Source organism: Nyctereutes procyonoides, unplaced genomic scaffold (genome assembly GCF_905146905.1).
Source record: "Nyctereutes procyonoides isolate TBG_1078 unplaced genomic scaffold, NYPRO_anot_genome, whole genome shotgun sequence".
NCBI classification, from domain to species: domain Eukaryota; kingdom Metazoa; phylum Chordata; class Mammalia; order Carnivora; family Canidae; genus Nyctereutes; species Nyctereutes procyonoides.
The window spans coordinates 6,121,960-6,145,473 of record NW_026575122.1 but is presented as its reverse complement, the minus strand read 5'-3'; the positions used below and the strand labels follow the sequence as shown (position 1 = coordinate 6,145,473).

The following is a 23,514-nucleotide window of genomic DNA, read 5'->3' as shown; positions in this document are numbered from 1 at the left end:
GATTCCATTTCTGGAGGCCTACCCTTTGTGAGTTAAATATTGCAAAATTAAAAATACTTCAGAAATACGTATTCTTAGTGATAACTGATTAAAATTAAAAACACTGTACTCAAGAGACAACTGAAAACTGGCCAAAGGTTAATGATTTGGGACTTTGTAAGAAGAGAAAATGTTCAGGGCAGTGCTACAATCACCAGGTAGTTTGAGACAAAGATAAAACACATTTTCAGGGTTAAATGTTCCTTCTCATTCCCTCTCAGTTTTCCATTAAACTTATAACTCCAGAAATTGAAACTGTGCCAAAGAGACATCATCAAAATATATATCCTTTTCCTCTCTCTGTCAAGTTGTATATAAACAACCTTAAAACCTAAGCAAATTCCGCAAAGACTATACCAGTTATTCCCCAATTAGAAATGAGCCTGTGCTCAGATAATAAGATACTATCTGTTTGGGAAAAGATAGAGATCTGCCTTGAGCCTGTCCAAGTCTCTTAATCTCTAGTTCACATGCCCTATTTTTTTTAATTTTTTTAAATTTTTATTTATTTATGATAGTCAGAGAGAGAGAGAGAGAGAGAGAGAGAGAGAGAGAGAGAGAGGCGCAGAGACATAGGCAGAGGGAGAAGCAGGCTCCATGCACCGGGAGCCCGACGTGGGATTCGATCCCGGGTCTCCAGGATCGCGCCCTGGGCCAAAGGCAGGCGCCAAACCGCTGCGCCACCCAGGGATCCCAACACATGCCCTATTTTGAAGAGAGATGGAAACAAGAAAATTCTCCTGAAAATTGGAGGGAGGGAGGGGATTGTTGAAAGGTAAATTATGACTCTTTTTTCCTTAATGGCATCAGTTTTGTCATCATTGGCTTTTCTTTTTACATATAAATCTAACCTTTGATAAGTATGCACTGCAATATTATCCCATCCAAACAAGCACTTTAGTATTAACTTTATCCCCCTCCTTTTCTGTGCAAATCTAGATATGATTAAAGTACAGTCCTCCAATGGAAGATCACCACAAATATCCAATGAGCTATCTGAAGGGTTAAAAATCATTATTTTTCTCAAATATACTGGAATGTGCTTACCTGCAGTGTTGGAGAAGTTTTTTCCGTGGTACCCCAGCTCAACACCCAGACCTGATCATGTGATTTGTCGTAGTGTAATTTAACTGGTACAGGGTCTGTGCTTACTGCCTGTAGGAAATGGGAATTGAAAAAAAAAAATGTTTTCAGACTGAAATATTAGTTTCAAACTATGCCAGAAATTATGAAAGAAACAAGAGTTTAGCTGTCAGATTAAAAACTTATGTTGCCAATTTTCTGATTTTCTAAACCTTTATATGTTTAATTTGGAAATATAATACTTTACGCAAGCATGTTTTTGCACAGTTTTATATAGTCTTATGTTCCTTCATTACCCATGCAGATTGTGTGTCATGGATAAGCTATTTAGAAACTTAAAATATATAAATGATTAATCTGTGTATTTTATTCAATTATTGAACACAGGTAAGAGCTATGCTTATACTATTAGGTTTTCTTCATTCTAATGCTGGTCATGGGATTTGGCCATCTATAATGCTAAAATGCCTGCAATCTGATGTATGGTGGTAACCCTAATGACAGATTACCTAATTTAGTTTCCTTAACGAGAAATCTAAAGTCACAGAAAGAAGTAAAAGCAATTTTTGAACCATACTTGATATGGTAAATGTGTTTTTCTGCCAATATTTACAATATTCAGCATTTACTTAGAATAAAACTTCCAGAAACGAAATTGCTGCCAGGAAGTTATTTCACTCACCTTAATTTCAAGCTATTTATATTTCAGGCTAATGCCTTTCTCAAGTAATTTCCTGTAGTAGTCCCTTATATGTATTTTTCTAATTTTATAATATAAAACAATTGTATTCAATAAAACAACCTTTATTCAATTTTGAAAGCATTTCTTTCCGAGGCTCTGTTGAATATCCTTAGAGAATTTCCCAAGTCGCAGTACATAATGTAATACTCTTCTCAGTGAGTTAGTTAAAGGTAAACTACAGTCGTGGTTGAATATATGAAGCCTCATTTTTTAGCTCACATGTTGGCAACTTAGTCTTATGAAAGTATTTATCTTCTGAAACCTTGACCTGAATTTTTTCTATTTAAAATTCTCAATACTCTTGGATTACTGAATTAATTATTGGACTTCTCAAGAGACCTACTTGAACATTTCTGTATTAGTGTCCTCATGACTTTCTTCCTAACAGAGCCATTATATTGTTTTGGGACCAGGTGGCCAACAATGATTCCAGGGAAGGTGGCCCACCTGGTGAGCATCAGAGATGTAAGCCTATTTCCCTTTCACAGATGCCAAGTTTCCCGGCCTCTCCAGAGGCTACCCTGGTCATGTGACATATTCTCCTTTATACTTGGTAAGAATTCATATGATGAATGATTTCTGAGAATGATATTGCACCATACTTTCTCTTTGTTCCTGCTTTGAATGCTATCATACGAGAACATTAAGCTTTAATTTCCAAAGTCGTTTTGAGGCCAAGACAATTCGATTAAGAAGGAAAAGCCACACAACACTTTGAGGATTTGGCAGGAGAAAAATGAAAAGAGACTGAATTCTCCATAACAACCTTGAGTTGCGGCACAAACCTAGAGTAACTGTCTCTAGACTTGATGTTATTCGAGATAATTAAATGGCTTTATTGCTTAAGAGATAGTCTGGTATTTTGTTAATTGTAATCCAGTGAATGCCAGATGTTTCATTTAAATTCTTCATGTACTCATTGATTATTTCAACGCGTATATAGCAGAAGTGCCATCATTAATCATTACAGGAGTAACAAAGCAATAAGATTCCTTTGATTTTTCATCTTTTCCCCTTTATATGTAAAACTTGATCCATGTGTGATTATAACAGTTGCCCTCTTTTGCATGCGGCTTAAAAAGAAATAGTCCTAAGGTCTTTAAAATGTTAAAGATAAAATAGCTCAACAACAAAAGCAACGTTAACAAAGACCAAATTATTATTCAATTATTAAGAGACAATTACACAAAGAGCAAAGATCTTTAGATAACTTTAAATATTAAGGAACAATTTAAATAAAAATTTCCAATTTGCCAGCTCTCATAAGATTCTTTTCTTTCACTGATCTCTTTCCTAAATACGACCCTCTATGGGCATACCACAGTCCATGGGTTAGGTTAATATTCGCATAAAAGAGCATAAGAAATGGAGACAGCCTTCCCGGAAATCATCCAGCAGGTGATCAGCAGAGCTGAGATTTGATAGTCTGTCTTTATCCCCCATGTGGCAACCTCTCTGAAGATGAGACACCATCCTTCCTAGTTGATAGTTTAATTCCTGACAGTGCGTGGATACGTTGCCTTCCTATTTATGCCTCACGTATAAGAAACATTCTTTACTTTTTCTCTTTTGGAAAATGGAAAGAAATCCACAGGCCCAAACATATGCAGTATCATCTGTATAAGTGTTACAGACCTAGCTGAGAATCAGGGAGAGACAGTATACACCATGCTTATAGCTGACTATAGCAGAAGCTGACTACAAATGTAGCATCCTCACTTAAGTGAAAAAAAAAAGAAAAAGAAAAAGAAAAACCTTAGGAAGTTACTAAGCTTTTCGGTGCTTAAGTTTCCTCTCTAATAAAATGGAGACAATAATCACACCCCATTTGAAAGGCTTGTTCTGCATATTTGGTAAGGTAGTAAATATGAAGTGCTTAGGTTGTGCCATGGAAATGATATTATTACTATCAGAAAAGTTAATTGAACTAGAAGCATTTTCTCTTTTTTTCCTTCTTTGAAGATTTTTTTTTTTTATGATTTACTAATTTGAGAGAGACAGAAGAGAGAGAACAAATCGAGCAAAGGGCAGAGGGAAGCTCGCACCTGGGACCCTGGGATCTTGATCTGAGCCAAAGGCATAACCAACTGAGCTGCCCAGGCACCTGAACTAGAGGTATTTTCATGGCAATTAGTATTGTAATGTTTTGAAGTTGGACATATAGTGTCCTTATTTAGCAAATGAAGGATCTCAGACCTAGAAGAGAAAGTAAATAAACATCATCTTTGTCCTTAAGGATTCTATAGGCTAGAGGGTGAAAGAACTTAGAATGACTAGATTCAGGTGACAAAATAAAAATACGGACCAAATGCCATGAAAGGTCAGAGGAAGAAGTACAAAGCAGAATGAAGGATAAGGGGAGGAGGTGATGCTTTGAGCATTTAAGTATGGATATTTTAATAAATGGGAAGGCAGAGACTATTTTTTTTTTTGAAGTCAACTTATGAGAATATGTTCCAGGAGATGTCAAAAGACAGTCCATAGAGAATTGCCTTCAAATTATTAAGATATATGTATTTGAAAGAGAAAAAATATCAATTTTCAAAACTGCTTCAGATTAAAAAAATATATCTACTCAACGGTCTCCAAAATGTTTGGATAGTTTTATATTTCAGCATTTTAAAGGTTTGTTATGAAATTCAACATATTTTGGTGTTTGGTTATAATAGCTCCCCAGAAATGAAAAAGATATGCAGATCCAAAATGGAGAAAAATACCTCTGACATGCTTTATTTGGAAAATGTTTAACTCTTAGGGGAAAAAAAAATCTGTTTATAACTTTTCAAGTGTACAGATATAACACATTCTACAGAAGGAACATTTACACGGTTTTCAGCAACAAAATCATGTAACAATGACAGAAATATTTCCAAACAACCATCTTTAGGATAATCTTGCCATACCCAATTTTCAGCCAAAAGACAGGTATTTTCCTACTTATATTGTCAACTTTTGAAAGGAATAAATTGCATGTATTGGATTTCACAAAATAGCTCCTAGTATACTCTGGAAATTTCTTTAAATGATGAGTAAGTTTAGATCATAAGCCTTTGTAAAAGAGAAAGACACTATATTTGATACTTAAAGTATTATCTCTCTTGCAACAATTAAACCTATTAAGACTCTGTGTTGTGAAATAGTTGAAATGTTTCTCCACATTTTATGAAAGGGATGGTAAAGATTCTATTATCCTTGACTGCCCTCCCTCCCGTGCCTCACATTCTCAGGAAACAGGATTCTATATGCCTTCTAAATACTGACCTCGGCAGCACCTCCCCTGCAACCCCAAGAACAGAGCTCTATCCTCTAGACCTCACCCCATGGTTTCTAACTTCTAACTTTATACTCACCACCTTTCTCAACAGATTTGTTAGGAAGATTTTTTTTTTTTTTTGGTAAGTATTATTAGACAGGTCATAAGAACAATGACACTATGGGGTCTTCTCATTTCCCTCCAAGCAAAGCCAGAAGTCCTTCAAATGACTACCAAGCCCTTGGCTGACCTGCCCCTTCTGTCTCCTTTCTCTGGCGCCTTCACCTACTCCTCCAGTCCAGGTGCTCTGGGCCTCCTGCTGTTCATCCAGCGTGCTAGCCATACTTCTCCCTTTTGGAGGGCTTTGCCCCTGAATGGTCTTCCCCTAGATAGTCCAATGTCTGCTTCCTCAACACATTCGCTGCTCAGAACTCACCTTCTCAGTGATGCCGGTCTACTCCCCCTGCTTAATCCTTGGCCGGCCTTCATTTTGGGCACATCCCCTCACCCTTAACATTCCCAGCCCCACCTGGTCTTGAGCTACCATTTTATCTTTTCCAAAGCACTTACCACAAGAGCACATATTATATAATATACATTTTTAGTATTTCTATTTTTCATGTCCATCTATATCCCATAGATTCTAGGTTCCGAGATTTTTTGCTTTTAAGTCTATAATACAACCTATGCACTTAGAATAATACCCTGAAAATAGCAGTACTCGACAATTAGTGGACCTCTAAATCTACTTAATTAGGAAAAGCAAACTGCGAAAATTAAACAGCGTTCCAAACCTTATTAAGATCATCATTATTATTTTAAGAAAGACAATTATACTCTATACCATACTTATTAAGAACAAAAGTTTTTAAAAATGTTTTTCGAATACAAATTATTTTAATTTAATCTTCATAACAATCTTTGTGTTCAGACATGCCGTATTGATAATCCCTTTGTACAGACAACAGTGAATTCAAGTACCAATATCGATCCCTTCCTATTGTAAAATTCCCACTTCCCTCTCCAGGTGCCTTCCTGTCCACTGTGCGTTACCTCACTATTCAGCATACATATGAATTTATTAGGCTTCCATGTTGGTCCATGTATTAAATATTTATAAAATGTCTTAAGATTTTTTTTAAAAGATAAAAAGATGTATAAATGACATCCTAGTATTCCCTTCTCACAACTCATCACCTTTCATTCCCTTATGCTACACACAATCCACTCTGGAGACTACTGGTGTATATGTTTTTTTTTTTTTTTTCCTGCAGCTACCAACCATTTATCAAGAAGAAATGATATAAATTGAATTACAATGTTCAAGAATATGTGATTGGAAGAAAACATTCCGTATATATTCATCCTTCTCCTCAGAATTAACCTATATAGATTGCTTATTCACTACTTTGTATAAATTTGCATTTAACTACTGATCTTATTCTGCTGGGAAATGGTTTTCAGGCTTTGCCTGGAGAAGCCTATGGAAGTAAGATTGATTTGTAGCAGGTGATTCAAATCCAGGCCATACTAGAACAAAGGGAATCAGGTTAGATCTAATGAATGATTCTGTAAGATTTGGTCTAAATGAAAGGTTCTGCTACTATAGGTTGGAAATTTTTCTCCCATACCATAAACATGATAGTTTTCTGCACACAGTGGCATTTGCTTGGCCTGGTGGTATGTAAATAATTAGGCCACAATCCTACTTTCAAAAATGAACTGATCTTTTAAACATTTTCAGAAATATCTTCCAGGGGAAAGGAGAAAAAAATGAGTGGGAAATATCAGAAAGGGAGACAGAACATGAGAGACTCCTAACTCTGGGAAATGAACTAGGGGTAATGGAAGGGGAGGTGGGCAGGGGGTGGGGGTGACTGGGTGACGGGCACTGAGGGGGGCATTTGATGGGATGAGCACTGGGTTGTATTCTATATGTTAGCAAATTGAACACCAATAAAAAATAAATTTATATAAAAAAAGAAATATCTTTCAAATTATAATATGTCATTATTATAATTAATTAACAGTCATGATCTACTCTACAAATGCAGGTCTGAAAATCCATTTCTTGATTTTCCATGTAAGTACCATTTTCAGAGTATTCTATTGTCATGTTGAATTAACTTCTTCCATTCTTTCATTAAAATGTTTAAAATACACTATATAATAATAATAAAGGTCTTTTTGTGGCTTTATAAAGATATCACTAAAATATTTTTCTTTAATATTTTAAAACATTGCTTAAGAATATAATTGCTTATACAATAAGATTTCTTTTCCTCTTTGTCGATCTATAAACCGTAACTCCTTCATAATACCAACATACCCAGTGTTATGCAAATTTATCAGTACTTCTTGAGATGAGACAAATATAAAAGATTTAAAGTATATGCTATACGGGTCATGGACCAGTTGCATGAACTTCTAGAAAGATGGCTTATTTTGTGAGGAGGCAACACCGATCATAGCAATAAAGATACACAAAACTTGGGGTGTCGTCCTGACATGAAGGAACAGTGAAGCACAGCTTGTTTATCAGCCTGACAAGAAGAGTACCAGCTGGCTAATTAAGTGAACCTAATTTAAACTAATGATGTCGATTCTCAAGATAATGTGCTAATGGCTAGAGGAGACTGCTGATGACACTTAAGAATACTCCCGAGGTGTCACAAGCCGCTGCTGCATCCAAGCAGAACCTGATTTTGCTCCACAGAAGACAAAATGAGGTCAGTTGTTTACTAGTCAGTCTTTAAAACAGCCAAATATCACCTGTCTGCCACTTATTACAAAATTCCACAGTAAGAAAAATGTATACATTTGATGTTTAAAGCAACACCAACATCACCGATTCCATTAAAAGACTGTGACCTTTTACTTTTTAAGCTGCAGATAAAAATAATACTGTTGCATCCGCTGAAAGCAAATATACTCTAATGGCATATTTTATCATGAATTTCACGAAAATCTTATGTTGTCAGAAAATATGTGTCATTTTGAAAATGAAATGTAACAAAGCTGTTCCAAATTTTTAAATATTTAATCCTAAATACACATTTAATACCAATCTGCACAGTCTTTTGCATGTATTTGCATGAAAAAGAAGAAGAAATATGATTTCTTAGATAAGGTCTGGATAAAACACTGGGGATCTACTTTAATTAGATTGAAAAAGAAAGCTTGAAAGATTAAAGTTAAATAAGAGTAGTCTGTTTTTTTCTCTTTTCTTTTTTTTCAAGGTTGATTTTGAACTTCACTGTTCCATTTCTTTATCCACACTATAGAAAATTCTGTGGCATCTTCTATCATGTTTGGGAGAAGACTAAGTAAAGTAAATTTCTGTTATAATTAATATTCTTAGCTGTCTCTGTATAATATACACAGCTTTGGAAGAAATAAATCAACAGCTACAGCACATAATCAGGAAGTATAACTTCACTTGGATGCAAAAAAGACTGACTTCAACCCTAGCCGCAGTTGAGAAAAGCGGTCAAATTGGGAAAGGATGCTTAACATTTTACAGAATTAACTTTGTACTTTGCAGTTGACTTTGAGTGCGGTCTGTCCTTGGATCTAAATACAGCTCAAATCACAAAGTTGTTGAAGTTGTCATTGTTTTTAATTTAGTGTTTTAAGTAGTTAGAGATGATCTTTCCTTAAATAGTTTTAGAACTTGAACTACGTGGATTATTAATTTATAAGCAAAGGGTTCAATATCTAGGTCTGTAAAACCTGCCGTGTTGTTTTTAAACTGGGAAAACCTTGAGGGAATTTTTATAATTCTAAGAAACGAAATATTTTCAAGTATAAAAATAGAACCATTAGGATATTTATAATTCACCTTTAAGCATGCACTTTTGAGGGCTACGATTTACATACCCTAAGGTAATATTAAGACAAATATAAGGATGTATTCTTTTACTCAGCAGGTAGTAGATGTGGAATTAATTATCCAAAGGGCTCACAGACTGAAATTATATGTGGTTTCGAAAGAGAAAACTTAGACAAATTAAAACCTAGAAAATTTTAGTTAAAAAAAAATCTTCTGTGGTATATATCTAAACTTTTAGGTTGGTATTTACAGTCCACAATAGGTTTCAAGAAGTAGTATTCCTATAGGAAAGAATCCTAGACTGAATGCACCCGGTATGAAAATTTTCATTTTATTGATTGATTGATTGATTGATTGAATTTTTAATTTTCATTTTATAAACAATGGTCATCCCTAAATTTCTGTAGAACCGATTGCTGCAGAGTGGCCCAAGTCACTGCAGCTGCTCTTTCGCCCCTTCTTTCTGGTGAGGTATTCAGCAGCCCCTAGAATTCAGAACCTTTCCCTTTCAATGACAGAAGGGTACCATTCAACAACACCATACACCCCGCCAGAGCTGCGTGAGCAAACCCAGGACACTCTACAGCCTCTGCCTTTTTGCTCCAAGGATTAAGTTTTCACATTTCTCCTACAACAGGAGTTTATCTGGTAGGTTATTTTTGGTCCTTCCTGTTCTCCAAATGGAAGGTAGCTGTAGCAAGTGAGGCAATAAGGCAAGACGCATCCAGAGAAGCTTAAGATGCTTCTTGGATAAAAAAAAAAAAAAAAAAAAAAAGTCTGCCACAGGTCATCTTTCACCTCTAAACCCATCTGGGACGGAATATTTTTTGTTGTTTTGTTTAGGACTCTCAAATCAAGATTCCTTTTGTATTCCTATTGGATTACACCATATTAACTTATGTTTTCCCTTTAATTTGTTTTTTCCCATTCGTTTTTCAAAATTCACTACTATGACTTTCACCTTAGTACTTTCTTAGTTTCTTTTACTCTCTGCTAGGATCGTGGTTATATATTCTTTTATTCAATTCTAATAGTGTTAATTGTGACTTTTGTCCTCTTTCTTTGCGATAATTCCCAGTTTCCTTTTGATTAGTCTTTTTTGAATAATTCAATGTTTACCTTTTACATGTTAATTCCTTTGTGTCTTTATAGACATTTCTTTATACTTTCCTTCTTTCATTCAGATTATTCTAATTTTCTTCAGCTAACTTCTAAAACTATCCAGTTAAATTAATCTATTACTGTTTTATTTTTAATTAAGGAGCTGAGCTAAATTCCCTGACAACTCAGTCTTATTTGGATTCAACATATTTAATCATGATTACCGATATTACTTGATATTGGTATTAATATTTTACATTTACATTGGTGTTATTAATAGCGTAATGTTGTGTCAGAGAATGGGTATGAAACGATTTTCATTACTATTTCCTGTGACTTAATTTATAGCCCAGCATGTGGTCATTTTTACTAAATGCTTCACTTAGTGAATGCTATGGTCTGAGTGTCTATGTCCCCCCTAGAATTCATATCCTGAAATCCTAACCCCCAAAGGTGATGGTTTTGGGAAGTGTGGTCTTTGGGAAGTGATTAGGTCATGAGAATGGAGCCCTCCTGAATGAATTAGTGCTTTAATAAAGTAGACCCATCAGAGATTCCTCACCCCTTCTGCTACATGAAGACACAGTGAAAGGGCACCAGCTATGAACCAGCAAGAGGATCCTCATAGGATCACAACCATGCTGACATTTTGACCTTGGACTTTCCAGACTCAGAACTGTGAGAAAAAAAAAGAATTATGTTGCTTTTAAGCTACTTAGTCTGTCATATTTGGTTGCAGGGCCACTATATTTAGTGTGTGTTATTATTTATTAATATATTTGATCATTATTTATTAATATATTTGATCATTGCCGGATGCAAAGGCTAACACACATGTGTTAGTTCAAGCATAGCAACAGTGTTGTTCAGTTCACATATAGCGTGGATTTTGTTGATTTATCAAGTGTTGAAGTATCAAAATCTTCTCTTTTTGATCATATGCCAATCTCTACTAGTAGTATGGCAATAATCACTTGATAAAATTGTAAGCAATCACATACATTTTTAGTCTTATATTTTCTCTCTATCATTATCAAGTAACTTGCTTTAACCTAATGCTTTGTGCCTTAAAGTTCCTTTTAAAGTCTCACATCAATATAGCTGCCCCAGCTTTATTGTTTTGTCGTTAGTAGAATTCCTGCATTATCTATACTGTCCTTAAATGTCACTTTTTCTTTTATCTTTTCAGAGAGTATACCTCAAAGTGTGCATGTGGCTAGATTTTTGTTATTCTGCCCAACAATTTTCTTTTTGTCTTTCAATTAATTACATGAGTCCATCCTAAGTTATTTTAATTGTGAGCATATTTTTAAAAATTTCTATTTATTTTTTAATATTTGAGTATAGCTGACACACAATGTTACATTAGTTTCAGTTGTACGACTTAGTGATTTGACAAGTTTGTGCATTATGCTATGTTCATTATAAGTATAGCTACCATCTGTCCCATTGCATGGCTATTACTCTATCATGACTCTATTCTTTATGCTCTACTTTTAGTCCCTATGACTTACTCATTTATAAATGGAGGCCTATATCTCTCTCTCCTCTTCGATATTTTGCCCAGACCCCATCTACCTACCTCTCCTCTGGCTAATATCAATTTATTCTCTGTATTTATAGTTTGATTCTGCTTTTGGTTGTTTATACTTTTTTTATTTTCAATAAAAACACTTTTAATTCTTTTATTTGTAATGCCAAACATAGCCATAGTAGGCAATCAACAGATGTACACAGAGTGAATGAGTGGATGGATAGATGGATGATGGGATTTCATATGAAGCTGTTAAGGACTCTTAGAATGAAAAGCCCTAACGTTGAACTCATTACCACTTTTTGTGGTTCTAATCAGGAATCATGAGAGGGGCTACTTCAATATTTGATTTGAAAACATTATTGATGCCAGAAAAAGTCTTGGTAAATATAAGGAATGGTTAGCTTCCAGTGTCTCAGAACTATTTTGATAGTAAATAGATATAAAGCACTTCTATATGCCAAGATCTTCTATAAATGTTTTATATGCATTAATTGAGGTAATTCTAAATACAACTTTATGCGATATGTACAGTTATTAGTCCCATTTTGCAGATTATGCATATCTAATAAAGCTGTTTTAAGTTTGTTTTCTCTGAGAATCAGGAGGTCATAAGAGTCAAGGGCCCAGTAACTGGAGCCAGACTGCCTAGAAGCAAATCCTGTACCACCCCTCAGTTGATGTGCAATGGAGTACAAATAGATTGCCCAAGTTAAACAACTTCAGAAAGAGCAGGGGATGAAACATTTGGGAACTTAAACCAGAATGGTTTTTTTTATAACCATGACCATGACTATGTGTATTAGGATTTTTTTCTCTGTCTTTGACTTAAGTACATATTACTTGTTTAACTACTATAGTAAAGCCTACTAAATTACATTTATCTAATGAAGTCTACTATTATCTTGGCTTTTGTTAAGAATCAAGTAAGAAAGAGATAATACTGTTTCTGGAATGGTAATAGAAATACCTTAATTAGCCTCTGACTGGAACTTATGTGGCTCTGAACAGAATAAGCAAAACTGAGACTGATTTTTGTGGAACTAGCCATGTTAGTATTATGACGTGTTTATGGAATCTAAGTTTTGAAAATAAGAAAAATTAAATTATTTTTTTAATTCATTAGGCTGAAGGAACAGAAAGAGAGGACAGTGTGCAGAAAATGCATACATTTTCCAGTTATCCAAGCAATGAAACAAGTTATCAATGGCAATCAAATGTCAATGGGCAAGTTACTTGGTAAAGAATTACATACAAGTAAATTTCTTTTTTTAAATCATCTTCAAAAGCAGGGATCATTCATACCTGAACAACTTTTTGGGACTGGACATCAACAACAAGGACTCTGTCCAAAGTTGGCTGTGCAACGTAAATGAACTTGTCTTTTACATTAACAGCGGAGGCCCACACACACCTCTGAACTTCATCTCCTTCAGCTTTGGGACAGACTTCATCCTATAATTTAGAAAATAGGGGATAAAATGAATATCTTAAATTATATCATAGGTATGGCATATTAGGAGCAAAATTAACGTTTGATGCTTTACTACTTTCAGTATCAAAAGTAAAATATATACACACACAGAGAGAGAGTGTGTGTGTGTGTTAAATCAAATAAAACAATAATTAGTGCATATGCAAGCTCATTAAATGTATATATAAATCAATATGAATAACCCTTTGATATAAATTTCATCATGACCTTAATCACTTATTTCTAACAAGATATAATCCTTTCATTCGCTATTACCTGTTCATAATTCAGTAACTTCAGAAATAGATAATAAATCCAATGTTTTCTCTCAAATCCTCTAATCTCAAGCTTCTTTACCAGGCATTAAATGTCACACTAAAATATATTTAGAGGTTATCTCATCGGTGGCTGCCCCCATGGCATATCCTTGATCTTTTCAAAAACTACCAAATCCACCAGAAATGATTCGAAGTTTTCTAACTTGTGGAGTATCAGAAGCTTAGAAAAATTATAATTAGGTAGCTAGTCAGAATGCTTATTTTATTTTTCAATTCGGTAGCAAGGTCACATTTTATCTTTTAATCTGCCCAAGTAGATTTTTATTCTGCTCCTTCACCCTCAATTGTTTTCTGGTTGAATATTTAGAGTTTGTAAAAGAAGGCCATAAATGAGGCAAAAAAAACAAAAAAAAAAAAAAAAAAAAAAAAAACTTCTTTTCCTCCTTTCCTGAATTTTGTCAATACATGAATGTGAAAGGGATATTTAAGCCTTTGTGATCCACGCTGGTAGACACATCACAAACGGGAGAGACATCATTAGCTCATTTTTTATTTCACGTTTTTTCTTTTATATGCTGGTCTTTTGGCTTTGTAATTCTCTCAACTTACCTATAGTTAGAAAACTACTGAGAAGAGAGATCTGTTGAACTGTGCATAAAATATGTGTGTAATGATATTTATATAATGATAACGATGTAATGATAAACACTGATTCTAGCGTTTCATTTGCTTTATGGTTTAGGTATGATCACTGATTACAGATGTCTAATTTATTGATTTGTATAATTCCAGTCAGTAACGCTTAAGTTAGAATACTCTCCTTCTTTAATTCAAATAAAAAGATTTTTTTTCCGGCTGACATTCCATTCACCATTTGTATTTAATAACCATGTAACACAATGAACAAGGTTCATTATCAACACCACTAAGCATTCTTTGACTCTAAAGATAATACTGACAGCAAATAAACCACATTTGTCATATAGTAATTAAAATGGATATGCCGCAGTAACACCTTTTGGGGGAGCACAAGCATAGTAGGTGGTTTATCTGTTTGCATAAAGTTTAGATAATGATGTAAAAACCAGAGCACTTTGGAAGGAGAGCTCAGTGTGTGGTCTGCTGTTTCTCTCCTCTAAAACTTCAGATCTGATTCAGGGAGAACTTGGAATGTCCTCTAATTCTTAAGATTCAGTCCAGAAGTTGCCAGGTACAGTCAAGACACGGGGAACATATAATGATAGTGTTTTCCTCTAAACAGTACAGGCTGTTTCCAGGCTTCCAGAACAGAACCAAACAAATCGAAAACTAAACATCCAATGTGTGCTTCTGGCAGTTCTGGAAGCATGACATTAATTCCATTACACAGAATGTACCCTAATCACTGTAACATGATTACCAGTGGGGTCATCCCGAGCAATGTCCACGGCCCCCTTCAACAGGCAGGACAAACCTGAAATCTGTCCCCAGCACACGCACAGAATAGTCTCATTCATCAGTCCACTGAAACATTATTTTCTATGCCGAACATATTTCTCCAGAAGTATATTAAATATCTTTGACAGGAACCTATTTTGTGAGAATCCAGGACTCTTAATATGTACTTGAGAGGCATGAAGATGAGGGGGGAAAAGTGGGAGTTGAGGTCGATGAAAGGCTCTGAACATAGAAAAATTGTTTGTAAATTCTTTGCTGTTGTGTAAAAGCTACCAGCAAAATCTGCCAAAATAATAGGAAGTGTGAGTGACCTGACACATAACTGTCAGTGAAACAACTGCCGAACCAGGAGCAATTTCCACCCCTTTGTTTGCTACAAAACTATTCAACAGTAAAATAAACTGCTCTGCTGGGAATTATTTCCTATTTGTATGCTGTCTCCATTAGATGTCCCTGACCAGCCTCACAATCATTTTTACAAAGCCATTAAAAGTTTCCTGACAGCCACCCTGAGTTTTCTTTGCTTCACTTTATGCTATTATTTCAGATTATCGTCTATTAGGTCCCATTTTACAACAGCACTCTTATTTTTTCAAATCACATAGATTAATATTTATTTCTGTGGATAGGAATTTTAGAGGAATGTTTTTCAGATGCATTAGGCATTTAATGAGACTAAGGAAGAGCTCAAAAAAAAAAAAAAAACCAAAGATGCAAAACAAAATTAAGATAATACATACTGATGAGGAAAATTGTCAGGAATTAGATCAAGAAGTTTAATTAAATCACTTTTTATAGAAATTTACACCCACCGTTTAGACTAAAAGGAATTAATAAGATGTTAGACCTAATAAGGATGAGGGTCAATAAGAAAAAGATAATTCTAGTTCATAGTTAGAATTCATCTGTTTCCCTTTACGTCATTTCCATATTCAATTACATATATTCTTCCAAAATTTTAAAGGCAAACAAGGTATGTTTCTAGTGATGATAGAAGTTTGGATTTAACAATTAAAATAGTGTTGATGATACCTGTTTGTTAAACATAAGTAGGTCAAATAGGTGGATATTTACATTCATCTTCTATAGGACTTTGCCATTTTTATTTATTGTGTTGTCTATTAAAAACACTTTTCCCTGGGCGTTTGGGTAGCTCAGTTGGTTGAGCCTCCAACTCTTGGTTTCAGCTCAGGTCATGATCTCCAGGTCAGGCTCACACTTAGCATGGAGTCTGCTTGAGAAGATTCTCTTCCTCTGCCCTTCCTCCTGCTTGATCAATAGATCTCTCTCTCTCTCTCTCTCTCTCTCTCTCTCTCTAATAAAGTAATAAATAAAATCTTTAAAAAATCACTTTCCCATCAAACCTCTAAATTCTAATCTCTCTTTCCTTTTCCTCATCGTCCTTCCTCATAATCCTCCTTTCAGCACGTCTTCCATCATTCATAGTGAGGACAAATGTTATTCGTCACAAGCACCTCCATTTCCCTTGCATCCAACTCAGTAAATTTCTGTCATTATCCCCTCCTCTCATCCTTCTCTTGAATCACAAATTTGTCCACTGTCCTTTGCCTTCAGAAAGATCTGGCCTATATTTAATTTGTAATTGTAGTCATGTCTCCAACTATTCAAACACGAACACTCCCTTGTAATTTAAGAAGCAAAGAATAAGGAAACATTAATTGGATTTTGTCTTCTTTCCCTTCCAGTCATTCAACTAATTCTCTTCAGACACTAAGGTGTCTAGAAATGTACCTCCATTTCCTGACCCTTCAGTCTAAATTGCTCATACTTCAAACCGACTTTCATCATCCTCCCTCTTTCAAAAGAGGAAAGATCACCAGTGACCTCAGAATTTCCAATCATTAGTCTTTACTTCTTGTTGGCGAACCACTCATTGAGTACTTACTATGTGAGAGATATCGTGCAAAACTATATGTGGAAATAAAGCCACGAATACACAAGAATGCCTGCGTTGCTTATAATTTATGATGCATTTGGCAATTCAGACTTTGATTCTTCCAAAAATGTTCTTTCATTTTTGTAAGGCAAAGATCAGCAAACAATGGCCCCAGGCCAAATTCATACCATTGCCTATTCTGATACACGGCCCAACAACTGAGAACGTTTTTTTTTTTTTTTTTGCATTTTTTAATGATCGAAGAAAATCAAAAGAAGAATACTGTTCCGTGACATGTAAACATTATATGGGATTCAAATTTACACAAAGGTTTATTGGAACACAGCCAAATCCATTCATTTAAATATTGTCTATGACTGCTTTCACACTATAATGACAGACAAAAATCATGTGGACTGCAAAGCCTAAGATATTTACTATCTGGACCTTTGCAGAAAAAAAAAAAAAAAAAAACAATGCTGTTGATCCCATTTTTGGATATATCCCTATCCTACTTACCACTGAAATCCTGTAATTCTGTCTATAGTGACTTTTTTATCTTATGTTCCTTAATTATGATTCAGGAAAGGTAAGTCTCAGGTTTTGGTTTTTCTACTCTATTTCCTTTACCTTAAATTCCTTTGAGAGTGCATTTTATTTATTTATTTATTTATTCATTCATTCATTCATTCATTCATTTTAGAAAGGGGGTGAAGAGGAGCAGAGGGAGATGGAGAGAGGGAATCGTAAGCAGGCTCCATGCCCAGCACAGAGCCCGACAAAGGGCCGGATTTCAGAACCCTGAGATGATGACCTGAGCCAAAATCAAGAGTGAGATACTTAACCCATTGAGTCACCCAGGCATCGTGAGAGTGTATTAATGCTCACTATCTTATTGTAATCATGGTCAGATGATACAAAGATATTAATCTGTGGCCTCATCAATCAATGGTCTTCTATCAGCCTCTTTACAGAAAAAAAATCTGTTAAATGCATAATTTGAAATAGAGACATGATAGCAAAAAGTATACTACATTACAGGTGATTCAAAACTAAATAGAAAATTAAAAAGGGTGAAATACATACACACATACATGAACCCATACAAGTAAATTACAGACAGATGATAGTAGATAGATATTAGGGAGAGACACACAGATGATATAGAGATTATCTATCTAGAGATAGATAATAAGGTTTAGTTTATATTAGGAAATTAAAAAAAACTAAGCAATTCTATAATATAAAAGAAAAATTATTGCGGAATAAAATAAAGTAAAATTTAAAATAATAATCATGCATAAGCCTATCTATAGAACATAAGTATAAACAATAATCTAAGGAATGCCAGGCCTAGGTGCATAGGAAACAAAAGCGGTAAAAAGGCAAGGTAATGAAATAGAGATAGGGTAGGGTCTCTAAGATACACAGAAAAGTAAATGTGTGATCTTTTGCATAACTTAGAATACAAATGCATTAAGTAACATACAGATCTGTGAATAAAAATGAACTGCCATTATCATTATAAAAAAGTGGAAATAAGTATGTAACTTATAAAGTGATCTAAGATGTGTATACCTAACTTGGGCATTGAATTTAGCAGCACTGTGGATTCACTCAAGGGTGGTATGTAGACACTCCTAGTAATTACTGGAAATGCATATTGAGTCAAAGAATGAGAGAAAGTCAGTTTGATGTTTTGATCAATATGTAGCATTTAAGTTTAAAAATTTGTAGATATATTGTAGACCCGGTTCTCTTACTGATGTGCTCACTAGTTATTCAAAATAAATTGATTTTAGTAGTTGTATATCATTTAATTTTTTCTGCTTCTCTAGCAGTCATGCTTCCTAAGAATGGTGAGATATTTCCCTCCTTTGGCAGTAATTGAGAATTGGTAGGAGTAGAGGGTCTTGGCAAAAAGAAAAAAAAAATGAAGAAGAAAAACATTTAAAAAAATCTTATTGTAAATGTATAACTCCAATCTTCATTGTTCTCCAAAAAATAGTCTGTTTTCTAGCTAGAATATTCTCACCAAAATTTCATAAAAGCCAGTGATTTTCCACATCTGCTAAAGAGCATACCACACATTTTATTAATCAAATTCTTCTCAGTCTACATTTGGCAGTCGTACTTCTAAAACCTGGGTGACTCATGCCTAACAACTATGGGTCTCATTGATTTTCTTTTTGTCTGAACTTCCACAGCATTTTATTTTGTGCCACATAACTTCGCATATAACCGTGTACTACCATCCTCAATTGAAGTGTTAGCCTTTGCTATTCCCGTGTTTTTACATTTTCCAAACACAGTAGTGAAGGTACAGTACTTCCTCAGTAAATAATTGTTTAAATGTCATTTATCATAGGAAAATAAAAGTCAATAGTATACATTCTTCAGTCATGCCATATCATCCAGAATGATTGAGAAATTGAATTCTAGAGCAGGGCTACTCAAAATGTTGTCTCTGAACAGCTGCCAGTTGGCATATCATTTGTTACCAAGCTGAGAATAGTCTAGAAATTGAAAATAAACATTTAGAACCTTTCATAGCAATTTGACATCGCCATAATAGCCACGTCCTCATATGATCAGTAGACTTGCATAGCCTTGACCAGGATTTAGACCAGTTTGGGTGGCGTCAAACTTGCCTGGAAGGTTTCTTGAGATAAAAAATATCTACTAGTTAAAAAAGAAAATGGATTGAGAACCAGAACCAAAGCGATTTTTTTCCCCAAAACGGTTTAAGTTTTTTGATTTTGAGCCTTCTTTTCTGCCTCTCTGCTTCTCTTTTTAAAATCCAGACTATCATAATCTGAGTCTATTGAAATCTGTAGAAAAGTGAATAATGAATCACTTTTAAAAAGTGTTCACTTTATCAATAGAATGCAAATAATTATTCTCAGTGAGTTTTTTTTTTTTCATTTTATCATGAATCAAGACAAATGAAACAAAAGTTCTTTTGTACTGATTGGAATGTTTAGGTTAGAATTTCTAGGATATTTTTCATAGCCATGTGGAAATATATATAATCAAGGATAAGCTTTTTTTTTTAATACACTGAATACAGTGTCCTCTGTTGATCTTGCTCTGCAATATTAAAAAAATACAAGATCTTACAATAATGTACAATTAATTTAATATCAGTGGTTATATCCCTGTTGGACCATTTTTTAAACAAGAAAGACTATGAAGTTTAAGTACTTTCATCATGTTTCAATTGAGATTACTGCTTATAACTTGAGCGGTACAACTGATGTTTTTCTATAATTACATAAAATTAATTTATCTAATTCTATTTGCTATTTCATTTATTAAAGTGCATAAACAGTCTACTCAAAGCATAGGTAGTCATGGAAATGTAGGAGGTGATTTGCCTTCATTTGTCCTATCTTAGAAAACCACCTACAGCATGATTTTGAACCTAGGATATAAAAATTACAAAGGCCACATTACAGATATTTCATCCTTTCTTTTAGCAGAAGAAGAATGTATTTACGTCTTTTAGTGTTACAATAAAAATGGAGCTGATAACATTACACTGTCATAAATTGAGAACCAGTTTCTTTAGGGACAATATATTGGAGAAATTATGAAGACAGGCTTTGAGGTCAACCAGACCTAGAAGTCATATCCAGCTTTGCACTCACATTAGCTGTGTAAATACTCTTTTTGACCCTCATCTACCTTAGTGGAATAACAATATTATCTATCACATAGGATTATTATGAGCATTAAATAAAACCATATCTGGAAAGGTCAAATGATATAATGTTAGCTGTAATTTTATTTTAAAGATTTTATTTGTTTATTTATTTGAGAGAAAGTAAACACATGCACATGAGCAGGGGCGAGGGGGAGAGAAAGAGGGAGATGTAGACTCCTCCCTGAGCAGGAAGCCTGAGGTGGGATTTGATCCCAGGACCCCAGGACTATGACCTGAGCCAAAGGCATACACTCAACTGACTAAGCCATCCCGAGCATCCCATACTTGGTATGTTCATATAGAAAATATCTGAGGTCTATATTTCATGAAACTATAATAGTCTTACATATTTTTCAGACATTTTTTTTTAATTTTAACAATATTATGGAGAGAAGTTCACTGAATATTTAAGAGTTTCAGAGAGTTACTTTAAGTATGGAATAATTGTTACATTGAGAGAATTATGCAAGAGAATTTTTTTTCCCTTTATCATTTGGTAGTTCTGTGACATTGAGCAAATCACTTGACTTTTCTCATTTCATCTGGGAGTTGAGGAGATTAAGTGAGGATTTCGTAGATTGTTTTCAAAAAAGAAAAAAAAAAGGTACATTAGATAAGAATAACAATTAAAAAATAAATTTTTAGAGTGCTAAATTTCAAATGTCTACAGAATATAAGAGAAGAAAACTGCAGGTCTTTTGCAAATGTGTCCTGGTTCTCTTGTCCTGGCCAGGGTTTGGTCCAGATGCCAGGAGGCACTGAGAGTCCCTGAGGCAGGAACTTAATGTCTGCTGGGAAAGGCATCAATTTGGATAATGGAGAGGCCAAATTAAACATCAAAACCAGTGTTGAGTTAGTTTGAAGGATCAGTAAATAGTTTGGCTTAAAGGTATTGGTATTAAACGCTAATATCAGGCACTAAAAATATTGGACAAATATGGTGGATATCAGAGAGTGTAAATTATAGGGACCCATTTGGTTCATGGTGGATAACTTAATTAAAGAACAGTGTGGGGACAGTTGAAACTGAAAAGTTGTGTTTAATTTTGTTCCCTAATATAATGAAGATGTGATTTGTATAGAAGTAATAATAGTCCTTCCTGACTTTGTTTTACAAAGCACAACTAGTATGTTGGTTAGCTAGAGAGAGAAAAAAATAAGATTAACAAAATTTTTCTTATCAGATAACACATGAAAGTAAGGGACCAAAAAGGAAAGAAAAGAAAAAAAAGAAAAGAAAGAATAAATGAGAGCAACCAAGCTGAGCTAAGTACGCAAACTTTTCTTTAAAAAAATGAAAAACTCATTATAACCATGATATCATTATGAACACTAATGAATATCATGGGAAGATGGGGCTTATTTCTTTCAAATATGTCCTACATTCTAGTTTCTTTAAGTAGCAGCACAAAATACTTGTTCAAATGGTCCTTCCAACTATTGATTAGTAGACATCAATAAAAAAGATCAATAAAGCATTTGTTTAAATGCCAAATGTACACATCCCGCTGTACAATTTTTCTGACAGCTGGATATCTAGTCTTTCTTTAACTTGGAGAAGAGAGACACTTTGTCACTGTAAGATAGACTTTTAAATTTTGGCTAAAGAGCATAATAGCTCTGTTAATAGCTTCCCATCATTTGATTGGGTTCTTCTGTTTGAAGCAATACATTCTATCCTAAATTTTGCATAAAAGTCCTTAAATGTTAAAGATAGTTTGTTAATGTGGCTGCAAAACATGGTTCCCAAAACTGAACTTAAGTTTTTTAACCTCAGACCAACTTGGGCAATTCATTTTCTTTGCCTTCCTGATTATCCACTTCATAGGTATTATTTATTTATTTCAAAATCTATAATTGCTTTAAGTAATATGATCGGAGCACAGAGAAATGAAATCTGTCAAAATACAATTGCTTGTTTTTAGAAGACATTGTAAATGATCTCTTTGGGTTAATTTACCTTCATGCTTTGAAATTCTTACATTAAAATTGAGTAAATTAAATTATTTCTTATAGTTACAAGTACACAGGAAAAAGAGGAAACAAAGTTAAACTTTTAAGGAAAAGTGTTGAGCAGTTTCAATTAGAATATCAAAAACAATATAAGACCTCCTTTCCTTCTTTACAGGTTTATCTCTTCTTTTTTTAGTAGTGATACAGAATATTTGATAAAGTGCATTTTACAATTTTTTCTTTTTTGGAGACATTAGTAGCGGAGCAACACAGGTTTTATTGATCATCTTTTTAAATAGAATATGTAATCTCTTCCTTTGATTAGCTTAATTTGCTTGTAACTATTTTAAGAATGTTGACATAAAAACATAAATTGATTTTACAGTTGTTGGAGTATCTGTATTTGGTTAAATGAAATGTAATGTCATTTAGGAGTTGAACTTTTTTCTGTAGCACATAATCTCACAATGCAGATGGCGACATGTCATTTTGATCGAGTTTTTCCATCTTCCCATATTGTCCAGCACAGAAGTGCCTTATGTGGAAAGCAGGCTTAATAGTTTTTGCAAGACTATTATTTACCAAAACAAATTATTTTGAAGGGTGCTAGATTTATCTTCAAAAATTATAAAGCTGTTTATAGGATAACTGCATTTCTGTTTTTAAACCCTATTGTAAGGCACACATAAATTTGTTACACATTAGAATGCCTGAAACCTTACACTGTACCTTTCAGGTCAATACTCTTTTAAAAATTATTTTATCATGATTTATATTATTTACTGTTTAATTATTTAACAAACGACCTTATAGTTGATTTCTTACAGATATATAGTGCAAAGATACTGCCCAAATAATTTATACACCTATGTATTTGCTGTTTGTTCAGTTAAATAAAAACCATGCAAATAGACCCATTTTTAAAGCATATTTTGCAAACGTTTAGAAATAAATGTTATATTAAAATAACAATTTAGGGGATCCCTGGGTGGCGCAGCGGTTTGGCGCCTGCCTTTGGCCCAGGGCGCGATCCTGGAGACCCGGGATCGAGTCCCACGTCGGGCTTCCGGTGCATGGAGCCTGCTTCTCCCTCTGCCTGTGTCTCTGCCTCTCTCTTTCTCTGTGACTATCATAAATAAATAAAAATTAAAAAAAAAATAAAACTATTAAAATAACAATTTAGTT

At 34.2% G+C, this 23,514-nt stretch overlaps 1 protein-coding gene across 3 annotated transcripts in view; it reads right to left on the bottom strand.

Annotated features, from left to right (window-relative positions):
* Positions 1-23,514, bottom strand: part of FSTL5 (follistatin like 5) — a 635,479-nt gene that overhangs the window by 58,453 nt on the left and 553,512 nt on the right. For all 3 annotated transcript variants that reach the window (XM_055336519.1, XM_055336520.1, XM_055336521.1), the window contains 2 exons: positions 12,890-13,039; positions 1,087-1,194 (listed from right to left, as the gene is read on the bottom strand). In XM_055336519.1, the coding sequence (XP_055192494.1) occupies positions 1,087-1,194; positions 12,890-13,039 (258 nt within the window). The remainder of the gene's footprint in view (positions 1-1,086; positions 1,195-12,889; positions 13,040-23,514) is intronic.